Source organism: Venturia canescens, chromosome 1 (genome assembly GCF_019457755.1).
Source record: "Venturia canescens isolate UGA chromosome 1, ASM1945775v1, whole genome shotgun sequence".
Lineage (NCBI taxonomy): Eukaryota > Metazoa > Arthropoda > Insecta > Hymenoptera > Ichneumonidae > Venturia > Venturia canescens.
Window position 1 is genome coordinate 27430551 of NC_057421.1, and position 20516 is coordinate 27451066.

Sequence of the window (20516 nt, forward strand, 5' to 3'; positions counted from 1 at the left end):
TTCAATATTTTTCGTCTTTTTTAAGAGCCGACGAGCATATCCTCGGTGAGCATAGATAAGACGCGCCAAGACTTTTGACGTGCTTCTCCCCTGGCGTTTAATATTCCATCGCTCATTTTCTACATCATATATTATCCGCAGGGACATCGCACCGATAAGACAGTGAATAAATAACATATTTTATCGTTCAAACGTCTTTATTAAAGAAGTACAATGCTTCAACATTTTAAAATTGATTTCTTCTTCTTCTTCTTTTCGTTTCCTTATACTATTGCAAACTTCTACACGGTAGAAATCTGTTACGAAATAAGATCACGTTGAATTCGTATTTCATTTGTCTCGAACCCTGCCTAAAAGGGACATGTAGAGAGTCATGCAATTTGTAAATTACGAATTTACAGAAAATATAAAACCGTGTATTTCGACGAGTTTCGACCTATTTTTGTACAACGAAATCTTTGGATCGGGGAATCCGATTCTTCGATCTAAAAATTCAGCTCGAGTCAATTAATCTTCCTTTTTTTCTCTCGTAATCCATTCGTTTCGGAATCTGGCGTCATTGATAATATCGTTGAGATTAATATCCTTCACGGTTAAAACACATTAATCCTGCTTTGTAAATATATCTCGTCGGCGAAATACACGTTTTCGTTACACGTTTACGGTACCCCGGCCAAATCTGATTCTCAAGACAAAGGGACAACAACCTTACTGAGATTTCTTAGTTTCGTTTGGAGCTAAAACTTTTTGTCTCGCAATCAGATTTGGCGTTAAACACGTACATATATAATAATGCATGGGATACATATTATAGATTGGCATATTTAATTTTACATTGTTGTAAGGGCCAGTTGTATTTTTTTCTCTCTCTTTCTCTCGTCCTTCATTCTCAGACACGCGAACTTATGCATTACTATAACGTCACAATATTTCACCCTGCCTAAAAGGGAAACGAATAAGTTAGTCATGCTGCAGTGCTCGCCTAAAATCTCTTGTTGCATCGGGGCCGTAAGCTCGAGCGTAAATATCGCCCGTTCGACGTCGTTACTTTCGTTGATGCAGAGTTAACGCATCGAAAGGGCTCGATATACCTCATTCTTTCTGATCGACAACGTAATAAATAATCGTCAAAGTCGTTAATCAGTGGTTGATTTGCACCCTGCCTCAAAGGGAAATATCAAATGATGATGATGTTTCTAGTCGCGACCAAAGACGGACTTCAGTGTTGTATCGAGGATTTTCGAAAGCATATATTTCTCTACTCATCTCTCGAACGTCCTGTCTCCGGTGCGACGAATAAATACTTTACGATTAATATAAATATCAGTCTCAGTCGTATTTTTTTAACCCTGCCTAAAAGGGAATAGAAGATGGTCATGCGATATTGCTCTGCACGATTTTATCTCTTTTTTTTTTTTCATCTTTTTGTTTGTTTTTTTTTTTTTGGGCCCTTGCTCTTGCGCCACTCTCAACGGGAATCTGTGCTATTTGCAGCGGTATATTACAACGGTCTCGTTTACGAACCGAAAATACTTGATCACCTTGTTCTTCTTTCTTTCTTTCTGGCCAATTGAAAAAAAAAGAAAAATAATAAAAAAAAAAAACTATCTTGTTAGATCTATAGCCTATGAAAGAATTAGAATCTAAAAAACTTATTCACTAGCTCGTATAATGAGCGAATTAACGTTCGTCCGGAGCTCGGTCTCGGATCATCCTTCGTGCCAGCGAGAATGCCCACATGCGCGGGTGGATATATATATTTTTTTTTTCTTTCGAAGATTCAACAATCGTTTGTTGTCGTAGACACGAGACAAGTGTGTCTTTATTGAATTATTCGTTCAACGGGCCCGAACGATATTCGGAATGACGTTTATCGACAACGTGGCGCCTTCGCGAGTGTGCTCGACACGAGAAGCGTGGAGACATCGCTCTCGCCTAATAAGCCGATTGACGACGATTAATTCCAAGGACGTCAGGGTGGAGCTTGCGGAGCCGCGAACCACGAATCCCCCCGGTAAAATATTCTTTGATGAAAATTTCGCGTAAGTTTCTACACGCGCAGACGCTCGACGTTGTCAGGCTTCGCGTTACAGAACGCACTGGCGAACTGTGATCTTGGCAAATTGATTAATTGAGTGCAATGATATTTTGACATGAAAGATGATCCAACTTACTCATCTAGAAGATTTAAACGCTCGTTTAAACGCTACGTCGCAGGCGAAACGCGTCCCGCTTAACGACCATTTTTCCTCTCGGATTTCAAGGGCATTCGACGCTTTTTCAATCCGATGTTTAAAACGAATTGTTCTTTTGAAAATCGTTTCTACAATCGTTGCGAAATCGAATAACGTTAATTATATTTCTCCCCGGTTTCACGCCCCTCGTTCGTTCTCAAATGAAAAGTCAACAGTCGCCGATAAGGACAAAGTCCGAAAAGCCAAGCTCATCGCAACTGCCCGGAGGCTCGATTTTTCATCGATCTGCAATAACGTTAATGGTATCGGATCGACAGCCCCGGGCGAAAGAATTCAGTGAATAGTTACAATTCCGGACCGAATGCGATAAACTTGAAAATTACCGCGTAAAAATAGTTTTCTTCTTCGTTCATGTGTGTTGTTATCACGCTTCGTGGGTTCGAAAAACCTCTCGATAATTAACACACGACGCGTGGTTGGAACGATTATAGAAACGATTTTAAAATAAAAGCTAACTGATGCACTCGAATGGTCGTTATCAAGGTAGATGCCCATTAATATTTTTACAGAACGCATCAGATTAAAAAACATGGTTGACACGGGTCACCAACTTCAGGGAAAGCACAGCGTATATTCGGAGTAGTCGAGTCTCGAGTAAAAGCATACCGGACGCGATTCGCCTTCGCCGTTGAAACTCCTTATTCTAAATATGTCTGACAGCAAAACGCTGTCGAGTCTGGAGACAAAAATTTTAGCATCTGGTGATGAAAAAGTTCCAGCAAATCTATCAGATCAAAGAGACTATTGAGTCGAGTAACGCGGAAATATTAAGGAGGGTGGATCACGACGATACAATGTTGCCATGCTAAACCATGGTAAAAATATTAAGAATTTCAAAATTACGAGAATTTCATAAAATTTGGTAAATCTGTTCTTTAAAAATATATAACTAAAAATATACATTTTTTAAAATTTTTCCACCACATATAGCTCTCGAGCAATTGAACACTAAAGTTCACGCGTATAAGCATACAGTTTACACACATATACAGTTGTACATCTCGTGCATAAGAACTTGGATGTTAACGCTCAATTATGCGACAACGATGTGGTAAAAAAATTTGAAAAAAATTGTATTTGTATACTCGATGCCAAAGAATGTAATCACGAAATTTGATGAAATTCTGATTATTTTGATTTCGCGATCGAGCCTCCTTAAATTCGAATTGATTCGTCAAGCTGTAAAAGATAAATGATGCCGAAGTATTTTAAAAGAAGGGAATGCGTGCTGAACGCTCTCTAGCCTAATAATTTCAACGTACCGTTTAATTTCCACGGCGGTGGATCCTCGGAGATATGCCAGAGTAAAAAAAAGTCTACGAAATATCAGACTGTAGAGCTCGTTAGATAGGAACGAGTGATGCGCGAAAAGTCGAAAAAGTTGCTCGATTCGTGAGAGTTTTCAGTGAAATTCTCATTCGATTTCAATAGCATCGGATTTCGATTGGAACGAAGTGATAGTTCTCGGAGTGACAATTATTATCGTTGCTTTCAGCAGATGTGGCTCACATATATTTCTCCGCAAGTTTCGTTGGCTCGTTTTTCCTTGCTCTTTCGATGTTTCCGGCGGCAGTTGAGCTCTTCCTGAATCTCCAACAGCGATTTACCATTCGTCTCGGGGACGACGAAGTATATGAATACGATTCCGAAGAAGCAGGTCGATGCGAACCATCCGAAGGCGGCGTAAATTCCACAAGTGTCAGTGACAACCTGATGCATTTTGGAGACGACGAATGCGAGGAGGGCCGCCCACAGGTTGGCCATTGAGACCGCGACGCCTTTGACGTTCGTTGGAAACAATTCGCCGAGCATCATGTACGGCAAGGGATTGAGGCCAAGAGCGATGATGAGCTCGTAAAACATGACCGAGGTGTCGAGGACCCATCCGAAGCCTTCCATCGAGTAACCGAAATGGAGTTTCATCAGATAAAAGAGGGCACTCGTCGTGAGAGCAAGGCCCGCGAGAAAAGTCGTTGAAAGAAGAAGCGGCCTGCGTCCGATCCGATCGACCAGGGCGGCCGCGCCCAGGCCGGCTGCCAGTTGCAAAACGCTCAAAATAATAACGGCGACCCCCGCCGAGAGGCCAGAATCGCTTTCCTCCATGATCTCCTGCGTGTAAGATTCGATCGCGGCGATACCGCTGAACTGGAGAATCAATTGCAGGCCAAAGCTGATTACGACCGCCCGCCGATTCCCCGGGGTGTCAAAAAGGTCCCAATAATGACCGCGGTTCGCCAAATCTCGGAGGACCGATTTAGCCATCTGATCCATGTCCTCTTGAACCTCATCAGGATTCGTGTAACGCCGGAGACGTCGGAGGCTCTTGGCAGCTCCCGCTTGGTCGTTCTTCATCAGCAGATAATACGGCGATTCGGGCATCCAGGCAAACGACACGAAGAATATTATTGGAATAATGGCGCAGTAGTAAGCCAGCCACTCGTAAGGGACGAACGGCCCGATCGCGTGGGCGTAAAGTTCCCCAAACGTCACCATCAATTTGATGCAAGTACCCAGGGCCCCTCGAATATTTTTGTCAGCTATTTCGCCGATGTACATCGGACACACGACGTACACAATGCCCTGGCCGATGCCGCTGATGAAACGAGCCGCGTACAGGATGTAAGGATTCCACGCGACGATTATGAGAACCCATCCGAAAAACAGCGGTGCGCCGGCGATAAGCAAACTGCTTTTTCTCCCGAAACGATCAACCACGAAAGCTGCCAATATGCAACCGGGTATGCAACCCAGAAGGAAGAACGACGCTATCCAAGAGGCCTCGCTCGACGTCACTGGCAAATGCGAGTCCTCTCTTTTCAACAGTGGCAAACTGGGCGAGGTCCACCCTATGTGACAGCCTGTTATAGCCAACGATACGGTGGCTACCGAAAAAAAAATCGAGACAACGCCTTTAACATTGAGCTTCATTTAAGGATATATTGCACAGGCGATACAATGTTGCCATGCTAAACCGTGCTAAAAACATAAAAAAATTCAAAATGATCAGAATTTAATAAAATTTGGTGAACATATTCTTTAGTGCCAAATTTGACAATACAAATTTTTAAAGATTTTTCTTCTGTACAGCTATCGAGTAATTGATCACTAAAGTTCACGTGTATAAAGCATAGCGTTTCCTTATACATTCCAGGCATAAGAAATCTGCTTTAATGCGTAATTACTCGATAACTAAACAGAAGAAAATTTTGAAAAAATTTGTGTTTTCGCACTTGATGTTGAAGAACATTATCACCAAATTTGATCAATTTCTAATTATTTCGACTTTTGTATCATTCACCCTTAAAAACGATCGCGTCACTAGAATTTTACTAACCATTTTACTCACTCTCCCCGTTCCCCGCGTATTTATCAATGATTAGGACACTTTGGAAATGAGTCGAAGAAAAAAAACACACACACACACACGAAAGAAACTACTCTACGAAAAGGGATTTTTGAACTATTGATTTTGCTTCGATTTACCTGTCAGCGCTGCGAGATACTGAGGCCATTGCTTCGTCTTCCCTTTTTCCATAACCCACGATTATTTGAATTACTCGAACGGTGTGCTAATTATAATTCAAGAAAAATTAGTTCCCCCGTCATCATTGACAAGGTGCGTATTAAGAACGGAATCGAATGTGAAACTTTGAACGAGCACTCACGGAGGTTGGGCTGCAAAGCTTCTCGTCGATGGAGATCCGGAGGACTCGTCACGGCAGGCCTCTCGTTGCCCGGTGAAGCTGAGAATAGTCGTCCTCCTGCGAACAACAGTTTATATGAAAGCTGCTTTATCAGTCTCGATCGTTGGTATCAGTGTAGGTATAACGACTACGAGAAACGGGGGCTCTCACGTTCGTCACGCCCCCCCCTCCCCCGCTTTCGTTATTTTTGCTAACGAGACACAACCGGACTAATTGTGTGAAAACACAAGATTTAACGTCGTAACAGCCGCCCGTGGATTTCCGGACATTGATTTGTAATCGGCGATTCGATTATCGACGCGAAAGAACCTGCTCGCTCCACGATCCGTACACGATTGTATCGATTTTTGGATAACTCTGATAATTATGTCTGCGCGCATGCCACACACCAAAGTCCCCTAAAAAAGGGGGCAGGAGGACCCACCACACTGGCACGATTATTCACGTCGATTCGATCGCGCCTCAATAACGCGATCCCGTGCCAGAAGGAAAGTCGGCGAAGCGAATAGTCACCAACTGAATAAATTTTTCGATCAAATTCAAATCACCTGCGCGAGAGCTCAGCGTCACCGTCTAGTCCACGGGTACCGAGCGCAGATAGATCCAATTATTATTATACCTTTCGACAATAATTCCAATGGCCTACGAAATCAGTAGGTGCGCACAGCTCCCGACTATTCTCTCTCCAGACAACTGCCTTTTCGAACTAAATATACGATCGTATTTCGCTGACCGAATACACGCAGCTATAGCCTCGTGACACCCTCTCGATCCCACAGGGACTCTCTCCACTTCTCTTTAGTTTACATCTAGATGTATGAGCACAATTAGTCCGGAGACTCGGTACAGTCTCGTCGTTTTAGTGCGTTGAGTTCGAGAGTTTTATCGTACGCGTTGAAACGCTGGTAGGAAACGATTCCTGGGTCGAAGGATCTTTAAAAACTCACTGAAAGTGTGAGCGAATCGTGTGGGAATGGAATCGACGGATTGAGTTCGATGTTTGAACCTCCTTCGAAAAATCCAATCGTATAATTTGTTGAAAAGAGTGTACAGATTGCGGGACTCGTGACTAATAAAATTCGAACAAAATTTTATCTCCGTCTCTCTCACTTTCGCTCTGAATTGAAAGGCACGCTCGCGTGCGTCGAGCAGATGCATTTATCGATGCTTGTAATGGCGTTGTTTCTCTGTGGCGTCACATATCGTCGTTGCCGCGATTTTTTTGGCTCTTTTGCCAATCTTCGATCGAGGAATTGACGGAGTTACGTTTTTTGAGGAAAGGAAGGGGTAGCAGGCTCATTTTATCGCAGGCAATCGCGTAACAATCTCGTACTTCTGTCAGAGCGACACGAACACTTTTTTTCTCCCGGTTATTTGGAAACGTAGATGTTTCTTCATCTCCGTTCACTCGTATTCCCCGTTAAGATTCGTGTAAACATAATACAAAGAGCCTTGAAAGTATTGCTCTTCGGGCGTGTGGAAAATTCCGAGTAATACTCGCCCAACGCAAGTAGTATGTAGGCAGCAGGTCGCGTCGTCGTTTGCTCTCAAACTCATTAGAAAAAGACCGAAAATTCTCTGTGAAAACGCGCTTCGTGCCGGTAAATTTTTCACCGTGCCTTTCGAGACTCGGAGCGCTCGCGAAAATTTCATTTTCCTGTACATTATTTGTGGGCTTTACATCAAAAGATGAATAATAAATTGTCGGATTCGTGCTTAAAACGCTCGAAGCGAGAGCTGAGAAAGATCTTTTGTGTTAATACAACGACGCAGACTATACACAAAAGAAAAGGAATCTACGGAATTATAAATTTTCTAACAAACTCGACGCACCGACAGACGTTAAATCACTCTTGTCAAGACAAATATACGATAATTTTTACTCACGGCGTCATTGGAATTTGCTGTATACAATGAGCAATTCGCTTCTCGTACCATCCACTGTACATACGCACGAAAATTCAACAAAAAAATAATAACAGACGCATTTGAAAGCCGGAATTTTTTCGTGTCAGGTATTTATTCGAGTGTTGACAACCTCCCCCCTTTCGTTGAGTAAGCAGCAGTAATCTCGTAAAGCGAAACACCCAAAAACGGTATCTCGTTGGACCGACAAGTAATGGATAAATGTTTGAATTTAAGGTTAATACTTCACGAATTCATTAACGTAACAATTCCAAATACAAATATTCGTTAATGTGGATACGACGCGGCGCCAGAGCAGACAAATGAACTAATAATAGCGCGTAGTTTTCATGACAATGTTCGAGGTCTTTCGATATATGAAGAAAAAACTGTTCCTCGCACGAAGCGTCAGTGATATTATCATATAATTGTAGAGTGGAAGAGCGTTTTTCATTTTTTGAGAAGGACGAGAGGGTTACAAAACCAAAACACACTGTGAGAAGTGCAAATATAACGCGAATTTTAAAACTTAACTCGTATCAGTACATTGAGATGAATTTCCTGGAACGTAATAGCGAAATTTGTCATAAATCAGAGGCTTTGTTCGCACGACAAATCTTGGCTGATTTGAATAAGAACGCGAAGACGTTTAAATGCGATAACAAAAGACCCATTTTGCTTAAAATAAACGGGCTGATCGTAAAGCAATTGAAATTCTTCGACAATCCAAACAATTGAATCGGCGAATTTATTTATTTATCTTACACAGTGTATCGTTGCAAATTATCGGTCCTCGATAAAGTGTCAAGAATTGTGGGTTGCAGTCGGCACAAGAGATTCCTTCGATCAATGCGGAGATGCAGATTTCGGGCTTTCACCGTCCCTTCGTACTCTGGCGGCGCTGGTGTTTGGAGCACATTCGTTCGAGATATCGATCTCCAGCGTCAGACAGTCGCGGCTCGTCTGCTGAAGAACGAGGCGATATTCTGTGTTTTTTCCATTTTTTTTCTTCACAGGGACGTTTACGCCAATCAATTAATCGAACCGACAAAGAGCTAACGTTATACATATTCACTTATTCGTGAGTCAAATCTGTGAGAATTATCAGAGCAGTTCGTGACGCAAGTCTCGTGTGATAAAAGGATCCGAGTTTAGTCGTCGAGCAGACCAAGAGACTCGTTCTCGTTTGAGCGGATCAGCCCCGCTGCTGGTGCTACACACGAATTATCATATAGTTCTACGACAATAGGAGCAACGACATCGTTTAATATCCAACATAACGAGGCTATATTTAGTGACAACCCACGAGATCGGGTGTCAAAGATGTGCGGTGGTTTCACGTGTTCCAAAAATGCTCTGACAGCATTGAACATCCTATACATCGTAAGTTATTACTGAGGTCGTGTTTTGACCGAGATTTTTACGTGTTGGGGTATTTTCTTGATTGGATGACGGCAAGAGGGCTTTACTCGTTATCCCATTATATCAATCACGGACGAATCGTTTAAACGATTTAACATCTTATTTTTTTTGTCCTCCCTTTCAGGTAGTTGCTTTTATTCTAATCGGCGTTGCGGTATACGGAAGAGCCTCCGCTCTCGTTACAAATCTACCGATTATCGGTGGAATTTTAGCGTGCGGAGTTATACTCATTCTCATATCAATATTGGGCCTAATCGGAGCTGTCAAACATCATCAAGTTCTGCTCTTCTTCGTATCCTTTTTATTCGTTCCTACTTTACGGCTGTTTACGACTATATCTTTCGTGACCAATAGCAGTGAAACGGGATTCTACTGACAGCACAAATCCCGTAGTCGATTATTTCATATTCGCACTGCTGTATCGGCAGAGCTGAGTTATTTCTCGAACATAGGCGACCATTTCTTTTTATCTTTTTTTTTTTTTTTTTTTTTATTTCAGCTAATTACGAAATTGCGCTTACTTCAATTTCCAAAGTATTTTAGCCAGCGAGGAACGAAATTGTCGGCTCTTTTTCAACATTTCACAATATTTTCGTGTATAATTCCAATGCATTTCGAGCAAAATTTGAGCCTTTTTTTCCAATTGTATTCCACCTGGAAATTTCCCGATTTCGTGATGAAACCTTTTGAAAGTTTGCTCATTATTCATCCATTTTTTTCCGAGGACTCTCATGAAAAGTAAAGAAAAAAAGACAAACGCATCAGTATTTTAATCCTTAACAATGTATTTGAATTTCAGTACATGCTCATTCTCTTCCTGCTGTTTCTTATTCAGTTCAGCATCGCGTGCGCTTGTTTGGCTGTTAATGCTAAGCAGCAGGAGACCCTTGCCGAAACGGTAAGCCGACGTTCTTATATTTCGCTTCATTTCTCGTAGTAGAAACATCGAATTGAATTGGAAGTAAAATTTTTAACTGATTCAATTGCAACTTCAAGGGATGGAGGCGTGTCGGAATTGATATGAAGGCAGAAGTTCAAGAGACCTTCCACTGCTGTGGTTTCAACAACACTGTAGGAGAGACTGATACAGCTCTCCAGCATCCAACCTGTGAAAAAGTCAATGTAAGCCGGTTAGATTAATTCATAGAAATATTGAAGTATTTTATCATAAAAGAACCTTTTAATAAAATAAAATAGTTGGAACATTTTCTGAAAGAAAAATGTATTCGGGAACGTTCTTCTTTTTTCGTAGTAATTATTCGTAGTTTTCGGTTCATTCATTCTGGATGATAGAAAAGAAAAACGCAAATATTGTAGCATCGAACTCGTGTCAATATTGATGTTTCGATTTCAGAGTTACTGTTGCAAGGATAGCACTAAGCCAGATTGCGAGTGTCCGCCGTGCATGCAGAAGCTCCAATCAACCATTGATTTTGCGTTTAAGTTATGCGGAGGGATTGGATTGTTCTTCAGTTTCACGGAGGTGAGTCGCGACAGTAGCTTTGCCATCGATTTATGGGATTTTTTACTAACAAAGCTCACTCAGTTGACCAGAAACTACGCACAACGTGCCTGTCTGACTAATATCACGAGGGACACTCGAAAAAATGCCCGATTTTTTCGTTCTTTTCTTCTTTACCAATGAGCTAACTTGTGTACCGTTTGCAGTTTGTCGGTGTATGGTTGACGGTGCGCTACAGGAACCAGAAAGATCCGCGAGCTAATCCCAGTGCTTTCCTCTAGTCTAACATCATCGCCATGTCCCCTGTATCCTCGCACGACACTCTAAATAGATGGTGGGTGGTCTCGTTCGGTCTTCCCCTTGTACATTCTTCCTCTTATAATTCACAACAATTACTTTTAATTCTTAAAATTAAAGGAAATTCGTTGGACACAAAAAGTAGTGCGATTGTTCAATTCATTAACGAGAGACTAATACTTTTTTTTGTGTATTCGTATTCCACTCGACTCAGAATGTTGGTTTTTTGTCGCATAATTATTCGAAAGTAACGATTCTCGACGAAACGTTTTTTGTTTTTTGTCGTGTCAAATTAACGGTGTTGGTTTTTTGTTTGTTTCCAACTGTACAGTTCGCCTCCTCAGTTTCCCTTTGTAAATTGAATCCATTGAAGCTTCTGTCGCACATTCATTTCGCGTTGTTTTACAGGTGATTGCTGCTTTCTTGGCACGTCGCTACCGGAATCAATTGGACCCGGAGGAAAAAGCAGCAAGAGCTATATTCCCCCGAAAAAATTATCTTTACTAATCTAATTCACCGTTGCAACGTAAAAGGAAAGACCGAAAAAACAAAACTCCTAGACTCACTTCCCTCGAGTCGACAGTCTTTCGCACACGCTTGATTTTTACAGCGCAGCTCATTGAACGAGAGGTTTACCGCAATAACTTCGGTTGTGAAGGAGACAAAAAGAAAAATATCGAAGGATCGCCGTCTTTGTTCCGAGCATTTTTCACGTAGAAAATATCCGTGCTTTCCGAGGTTGCGGGCTCAAAATTAATCACGAATTTTCGTAACTCTCCGCAAATATCGAGCGTTATCTTGCTTCTATTTCTTTGCGTTTCTTTTTTTTTTCTTTTTTATATTGTTTCAGGCGTTTATCAAATTTTTAGAGTGAATCGAAGGAGTATGATAGGTAAAAATGTGTGCTCTAGTCAGCCACGAACAACACTCACATACCAAGCCTCAAAGCGCCTTGTAGTTTAGTGTATTGAAGGATTCGTCTCAACGTTCTCGTTGTCGTCATCTCTCACTCTGAACATTAAAAAAAAAAAAAAAAATTCTTTCCGTAATCGCTTTTGAATACGCAAAACGCGTCGAGCTACAGTTTTTTTCCTTCTCTCCAAAACGTCGAAGGTTCAAAAACTCGCAGCAACGCAGTATCGATTTACAATAACGAGTGAAAATGCATACGTAACTCGATCGTCAGATGAACGAGATCTTTGCAAGCGGATGAGCCGTAGCGGCGAGACTGATGAAAAAACATTTTGTTTATCATTTATTTATAATTATCTTGAGTGTCGAAATTTCGATGAGTATGTTCTCCTATGCGATGTTATATCGTGGTAAATTATTTGTATTTTTTTCAATATTCATCGTTGTAACGCGTATGTTATTCTGACCGCCGAAAGCAAATCGTCAAATTTGCTTATTCGCGTCAAGTTTACCGAACACGGCGCGACTATTCGATCGACCCATTATTTTCCAGACATGCTTCCTATGCTTTCGGTAATTGTACGTTTACTATTTTATACGTCGCAGAGTGTACGAGAAAAGGAATTGTATATTACGATATGGGAGGTTTGGTGAAAGAAAAAGAAAATGGAAAATCGAAAAAAAGATAAAACAAAACAAATCATTTTAACATCACGAACGATTCCATACGAATGAAAATTATTTTTTCCGTATTATTTGCCCAGAAAAATTGTCTTTCAAAACGTTTGGAAAGAACTCGACGAACGCGCAGAGTCATCGGTTTCATATCAACGGGCATATTTTTATTGTTTATAGATCGCAGTTATTCGAGTCTGAGATTATCACGTAACTTGGGAGTTTCAATAAGAACAAATATATATATTCATAAATATGTATTGTATCTTTATCCTCCCGTGCCTAGCTCAACCTTTATTTTTTTTTTATCGTATTTTATATATTATACATGTATATTATTTATATATCCATATGGCGATTTAACGAGATCATCATCTCGTGCATTCGGCATTGGAAGTCGTGAATAGCGAATGCAATGATACTAGATAGTGCGTAGATCATAATGTACGTAATGACTATGCTACTCGTATTGGTACTACTGATAAAGAAGTATTCTTATCGTGTATATTCGGGCAGAAAAATAATCTACTTAAACTTATGAGGTTCGACTATACCGTAAGATTGACGTTGTAATCACACGTAAATATTTAAACATTAAAGGACTTCCCTTATAAAATATTCTTTTCGGTGTTTCGTTCATTTCGTCGCAGAAATATCCTCCCGAATCGTAATTTCTTTGCTGTTTTACATCGCAAATGAATTATTCGATCATCGAAACTTGTCATCGAGGTGAAAAACCAAAAGTGTTGGTGTTTATGGAAAAATTTCTCTGCAAGCGATGTTCTGCAGTCATTTTTTGTTTTCTGGGGTTTCAATTTGTCAGGATCGTTGCATCGAGCCTGGTCCTGCTGCTTTAGCGTTTGAGGAGTGAATCGCAGATGTCCGAAATTTTATTTTCGACAGACCACAGCAAAATACGGTTCTGTGAAGCGTTCGCAATGTTTTTGGTTCGTCAAAATTTGGTCCCGCGAGATGAATCGGACGCCACAAAAAAAGCGTTACACCGCGTTTCACATTGTTTTACTCCTCCTTGCTTTTCTGCCCGCATAATGAATTTGGGAAGAGTTCGAAGCGCGGTAACAGCGCCGAGGATGAGGCAGTCATACGTATCTCTGCATTTATATAAGATGCAGGAGGATACAGAAGGGTACGGGATCGGAGCGGAGCCGAGAGGACCACGGGTAAGTTCAGCGGGCATAGACGCAACGTTGATTCCGGTGCATCGGTGCGGGTACGAGAGTCTCTCTCGCAGCAGGTGGGGAACGAAGCGAGGAAACGAAGCGAGAGTGAGTGCGTTCAACTCGACGGAGCCGATCAGAGTGCCTGCTCGCGCGCACGGGCCTATACTACACTTAACTCGAACAGTCGTAAACTTGTTCGAACAATCCTGTACTCTGTATTTTTTTTCTCTATAAATGATGAACAGTGGATGAGCATAATCCGATAGACTTTAATCGGTAAAATTATTTTCGCGAATGATTATTCACGAAGGCCTGTTCGCGAGTTGAGTTGCGATTTTAAAAAATGATTTTTTTTTTTTCGCGGGTGCTTTGTGCTTGAGACTTAAGTCACGTTACTTTCTCGTTATGTTTACGCGGACTTTGGTATTCTCCCCTGAAGAAGCCTACTGACGAGCGCAGTCGTTGAACGAAAAAAACCGAATTTTTCACCATTCGGATCATAAACGTGAGTGCTCTTTTGAATATTAATCAGTGTAAATATTGGGCTTATCGATTTCAAATGTTCTCGTTGAACTACCTAAATGCATAGGCGCACGACAGCCCACCGATTCTATTTAACATTTTACAATCGTATTTCGAGTTGAAATCGCAAAGTCGGCGATCACCGGCGATACCTTCCCGCCAGCTTTCTCGAATCGCCACAGTTCGACCGACATTCGTTTTTTTCTCTTTCTTTCGTGAATTCAGTATTTATGTAGGCAAGTGATTTGCGCGAGTGTGTCGGATATCTCGACGGAGAATTCATCTTTTGTATTCCAACGAGGCGCGATCGAATTCTGGGTTATTCGCGAAAACTGGAAGTGTACGCGATTCGAATTCAAGGTCCAGGGGCTTTGAGCAAACGGGGACGAGTGCTTCGCTTTCTTTCGATTCACTTGTTCAAGCGAAAAGATCGCCTTTGAATTTTCAATTGACCGCGACGAGAATCCATGAATAAATAGACTTTTGCATGTCCTCGCCGATTGAAACCTTCCCGTAAGAGTCACGCGAATTTCTAAAAAACCATAGTTTTTCTACGAGACAAGAAAAAATCCTATTCTTCGTTAAAACATTTTAACTCCCCATATGCGGCAGGCTCCATAACTATTCTTTCTCAATTCCGAACGAATTCGCCAAACGTGTTGGAAAAGTCACGATTTTATCAGTTCCAATAGCATGGCAAACGATGAAAAATACTTTTTGCATCTTTAGGAAAAAAATTATGTTGGATCGGGTGCGTCCAGTGAATTTCGTTGTAGAGAAAACCAAGGAACTTGGCAGATTTGTGTGGATTAGAAGCAACAACAGGAGTGTTGTACCGAGCGACCGTAACGCGTGCGTCCGATGCAATTTAAACAACGAGTCCGAGTCTTAAGGTCTTGCAAAGAGAATTAAGTAAATATCAGTAGTACGTATAGTTTTTCGTAGAGTTAATCTCGACGAGGATCTCGGAGAGGTAACCTCGTCGGTGGACGGTGAGTTACGAAAAATTCGTTACAGACACCCGCGGCCACTTTCACGAATGGCCAAACCGTTTGCTCGAGATTAAGGCTCCGCGCTTGCCACGAGGTTTAGTGAAACGAATCTAGCTGTATATACAGAAGAACGATCGTTTGAGTCGACGAAATACTATCATTATAATGGAAGAAAAAGATTCTAAATCTGTGTGTATACAGTTACGTTTCACAAGAAGTTTGTGAGAGGGGATCGTGCAAAAAGTCCTTCCGTCGTTTGAAATTTTTCTAATTGCTTACACGAATATAATACGTAAAAGTAACAATATCGTATTTCTTATTCCGCTAATTGTTTATATTTTTCTGCACAGAAATGTAAACGTGACTACTTACTTCCAGTGGCAATGTCCAGGCTGCAATTTGCATAGCTCGTGCTTGCCGGAGATAACATAATAATTTAAAAGTACATGCATTGACAAACGTACGAATAAAAGTGGCGTCGATTATCTCTTGCGTCACGTTTCCCTTCGCCGCACGATAATAAAAATTTTTCAACTTTTCGTCCCTCTCCTCCTCACTTCCATTCATACAATCTATCCTCGAATTGAGAAAAAAAGGACCAGTTTTCTCAAATTCCTCTCGTACGCGTTACCCACTGTGCATCTGTGTTCAATGTACTCACGATGAAGTTTGCATCGAACTAATATCGGTCGCAATCACGGATGTATGTAATCGTCGCAATATCTCGCTTAACGGGTAGACTGCGTCGGTGAGCTCGCTCATTTTATGTGCATAAATAATGACAAGACCGAGGGGTTCGATTGACTTGGCAGTGCATTCATTATCTGGACCGTTCACTTTGTAAGGACACCTCACGTTCGCCACATGCTCAAGTCGATCTTTTTCGTTTGACAGACCGGACAGATTCCAATGTTTCTTCAGATTTATACATATTCGAGAAGACTTCAATGCTTTCACGGTGCTACTCGAAAAGTTGGACTTCTCATATTTCTATTTTTCAAATCATTTGAAAAAAGGCTTTTTTGCTTGCATCTCATGGGCCCTGCTCAAATGATCTTACTTTTCCTGTTTGATCGACACCAGACAACTCACTTTATATTGTGATTTTTAGTTTCATCGTGATCTATATTCAGTTAGACGGTTTTTTATATTGGTGACAAAATGGAATTTCCTTTCTATCGTACTTTTCGATTCCTGAATCACTCAGATTTCAATAAAATTTCATCTATTTTCACGTTTCACACGCTTCCGCATTAGTGTTTCTTCGAATTTCACAAATTTACAATTTATGCCTTAATTCAGAAATTCTATCCCATCACCAAAGGTTGATACAGACCAAGAAAATGTTAAGTTGATAATTTTATCAGTTATCTGACTGCCAGTATAGATGGCTCGGGCTCCGAGGTTGAATTTTTTCTCCCACTCTTTCAAGTTCAAATTGTATTTCTCGACTGCCATTTAATTGTCCATCAAATTAATTGTTATTCGACTGTACTAATTACTTCGCTCCACATGTTTCATGGACCATGTTTCATGCAGTTTTTATAACGCAGAGTTTTGGATATGAGCGAATTCGTTGGCCAAAGTTACAATCAGACAGATTGGGGAAAAAATATTTTGATTTTCGGATAAAAAAAGATTTCTTTAGAAGCCCCATAGTTTCCGACCGACGACACAGTTTTTAATCACTCCACCGTCAACCGAAATTGAACGGTAAAAAATTGAAACGACTTCAACGACTTTGTAATGAAATCATAAAATATTCCCCACGCACGAAATTGTATCAAGAACCCCACAGTTTTTGAGCTTGTCACTTTCACCAAAAGGGCTTTGATCGCACGACGTTAGGAGAGTTTTATTTCGTTCCATAGATAAACGGACTGGTCTCTCAACGTTGAGTAACTCAAGAATATTTAAAATTGTGATGAAATTGAGACCATTTAGAAAATTATGAACGAACACGACAAATTGTCAAACTAATCGTAAGCAGATCACAAGCGGAGAATCTACGAAATTAAGGGAGTTCTACTGGATCTAGTCAGCGAGAAAAATATTGAAAATCGAAGAGTGCAGAAATCTCGTCGGTATTAAACGTGAAAAGTATCGTTACCGAAGCAGAAGTCGTGATACATTTGTATATTTTATTGACAATCATTTTCGGATTATGAATAAACGATTTGACTGGCGCTCGAGTGAAATACGTCGACTCGGAAAATAACGGGCACTCTAATATATACAGAGAGAAGCGATTCTGGTCGTTGAGAAAAAGAAACTACAGTTAGGTGTGCTCCACAAGGATAGACACATGTGTGAAAACACAAACGAATAATCGGAGCAGCGAAAGTTTTTCCTCTCTTTTTTCCCGTTCGCCTCTTCCGCTGATTTCCCGACGTACACTCGATCGAGCATAAACACATATCGATATTATTTATCACGCACTCTTACGCCGTGCTGTCAGGTTTATTCACTTCTGTGTGCCATTCGTAACTCTGCATTGCGAGTGCCGCGCGGCGTTCAAACTTTTCGTACAGTTTATTTCATCCGGTTGCCGCCGCCTCTTTCTCGCCGCCGGATAACTCTTCTCTCGGTGCAGGGGACAAAGTATTTCATGACAGTGTTTTGCTCGCGATTCTCATTGGAACGTTATCGTTATGACCGAGCCGCGACAGACTCTATCGACCAGTAAAAGTACGAGGTTCGCGAAACGACTTCCTCCAAATACAGTCTTTTCTCGACGTTCTTCCAGACCATGCTTCACCGTGGAGGCCGCAATTCCAGCAGCTTCCCCGTATTATTCTCCTCGAATTTACGAACCCCCTGAATGCCATGTACAAAAGGAAAAACATGTTTTTCCAACGTTTACAAATATTACAGAAATATTGTTTGCTCTCTTTCCAATTGCGAAATCATTTTATATTTGACGTAACGTCGTCACACGACCTTCGACACCGTCCAGCAACGTCGCATTTGCATTGATCATGCGCCATCAGATTTTTTCCAAAGGATTTAAGGCTGTCACGTGACATCAATTTCGTCCGAGTTATTTTTTATTTTATTCTTGTACGATTTGTACGTGCGGCCCGTGAGATCACGTCCAGACGTTGAATGTATCGCGATAAAATGAGAGTACCCACAAAAAACAAGGTATGACCACGGTTTACTCGTTGCGTTCCATTTAACGCTAAACGATCATGGAAGCGAGGCATCTTTTCTCCGCTTTTATACTCGGAGCCACTCTCCGTATGCTACAACATTTGAATTATATACAGATTTTGCCGTGAAGATCGAAAATACTGCAAAAAGTCATCGCGGACATTAGAGTCTCTTGGCGTGCGTTTGGGGCACATTCGAAACGCTGCTTTTCATCAGGATTCAAAGCGAGAATTTTATCTCCAATTTTAAATGGTCGCTGAGTATTATCCGCATTTTGTCGGCACATTTTATTATTGAACGTCGTACCCTCATCGAATTTTGATAATAATTCAATCATTCAATTCTTGAGTACTTCCGCGCGCCCTCCTCAACGGATGAACTGGATACTCTACTAATTTGAAGGAAGTTCGAGCACGGATCGAAAGTAGCGAATGAAATTGAACGGGACCAGTTTCGAGGGGAGTTAAGAAGATTGATTTACGGAAATAATGGCTCGAATCGCGTTATGGCTCCGGTGAAACAATGTTGGATAACGAGCCGCGATTATATGTTCTCCGTCTGTTAATAATTCTCACGAGATCCGCGCTGGTTCTCCATTCAATGAGCTCCCGTTATTGTTCACGCCCGAGCGTTCGAAGAAGGCTCCTACGGGCTAAAGCACTAAAGTATGAAATTACTCCAACTCCGCGCTGCAACATAGATAACAGTTCAGCCCCCGTTTTCGTTGGAGCACCAAGTTTTTCCAACTTTCGCGATTCCTTTTTCTCTTCTGACGGTCTCGGCTGAGGAACAAGTGTATCAACCCACCGCGTATTGGGCCAAAAACCAGAGACTGCGAGCGCGCCTCGTTCAGCAGCGACTGCGTTCACTAAAGATCTCTATTTTTATGTCGTTTTCTCATGAAATCGTTCTAAATCAAACCCACAATGAAATGACGAAGATTCAAATTTCTTTTTTTCTGCTCGTTTTTTACTTTTTCGATGAAACCGCGGTGTTTCAAAGAAAATCAAAGAACGAAGTGGCATTACTCGAACATTAACCGGCAAGCGCTCTAATTCGCATGTAAATATTTGTCTCAAGTAGCGAAAGGGTTCGAACGAGTTTGCAATCAGATCGTCCCGGTTGCTTACTTCTTCCTTCGACTGGTTTGCGATCACCGGCTCACTCGAGTACCTCCGATGACCTATACTGGACTGTTGTGCCCGACACGTCGAGGTAAAACTTGTCCGATTACTGCGTGCATTCTGTGCGCAGATAGTAATATTAAACTGACTCGTCAAGTGGTTTAACTGCAACGGCATATGTAAAGAAGCTTGCTTGGCGTCGGGCAGCGAGCCGATTTATCCTCATAGTTATGTTACTGCTCGTATAATATCCCGTTTCTCCCTCTCGGGTTATGTGTACCAGCCACATAGAGAGGTTTTTGAACCCTGCCCGAAAACTCTTACGCTTTATCCTGCTACGTACGTTTTTATATCACAAGCTTGATATCCTTTTAACCCCTAGCGCATCTCCTCGGCACGAGCGATTTTCCGTAGCGGAAAGAAAAACTCATTAAGAAAACAATGAAATTCACACAAGAATGAAAGTCGTTGAGCTAGATAGAGCAGCGGAGGAAAAAAATGTAACAACGCGATTAAGCTCGGGGCTCGATCTACTCGGGTCTACTTTGATCTTGGTCAGCAATTTTCAACGAACGCTCTTCTGCGTGACGGAGCTCATATTACAATAGAATCGAAAGAGACGCGTGTCTTGAAATAATCACTCGGTCCAAGACAAAGCGAGGAGTGAAGAAAGAGAGACTGAGAGAGAGAGTGAAAACGGAGCTAAGAATGGACGAGACGTGTCAACGATAGAGAGACGCGGTTTCGCACGTCGACGACCCACCGAGGTCATCGGCAGCTGCCTTGATCTTCATACTCGCGATTTCCTCTCACGAAGATACAAGAACCACGGAGTTCTCAACTACGTTGCATCCGGATTTAGCTCTACCCTTTTCCATATTTTTCTCATTAGCCTCTGTCCCGATAATTGAG

The 20516-nt window shown here is 41.5% G+C and overlaps 2 protein-coding genes across 7 annotated transcripts; one reads left to right on the forward strand and one right to left on the reverse strand.

Annotated features, from left to right (window-relative positions):
• Positions 1–178: 178 nt before the first annotated feature.
• Positions 179–8108, reverse strand: LOC122413904 (facilitated trehalose transporter Tret1-like). Of its 4 annotated transcripts, none has more exons than XM_043426676.1 (4): positions 7847–8108; positions 5921–6016; positions 5739–5824; positions 179–5137 (listed from the first exon to the last, which is right to left on the reverse strand). In XM_043426676.1, the coding sequence occupies exons 3-4, from the start codon at positions 5788–5790 to the stop codon at positions 3747–3749; spliced, it is 1443 nt and encodes a 480-aa protein (XP_043282611.1). In that variant the 5' UTR covers positions 5791–5824; positions 5921–6016; positions 7847–8108; the 3' UTR covers positions 179–3746. The 4 variants fall into 4 exon arrangements, with proteins under 4 accessions (XP_043282611.1, XP_043280935.1, XP_043281789.1 ...); XM_043425000.1 differs by lacking the exon at positions 7847–8108 and adding an exon at positions 6579–6681; XM_043425854.1 differs by lacking the exon at positions 7847–8108 and adding an exon at positions 6508–6658.
• Tsp97E (Tetraspanin 97E) lies at positions 6771–13250 on the forward strand. Of its 3 annotated transcripts, none has more exons than XM_043433026.1 (7): positions 6771–6864; positions 8881–9247; positions 9411–9578; positions 10086–10184; positions 10283–10408; positions 10641–10769; positions 11454–13250. In XM_043433026.1, the coding sequence occupies exons 2-7, from the start codon at positions 9188–9190 to the stop codon at positions 11550–11552; spliced, it is 681 nt and encodes a 226-aa protein (XP_043288961.1). In that variant the 5' UTR covers positions 6771–6864; positions 8881–9187; the 3' UTR covers positions 11553–13250. The 3 variants fall into 3 exon arrangements, 2 of the variants coding, with proteins under 2 accessions (XP_043288961.1, XP_043289051.1); XM_043433116.1 differs by lacking the exon at positions 6771–6864 and adding an exon at positions 8083–8101; XR_006262793.1 differs by lacking the exon at positions 6771–6864 and adding an exon at positions 10955–11082 and having other exon boundaries at positions 8287–9247.
• Positions 13251–20516: the final 7266 nt, after the last annotated feature.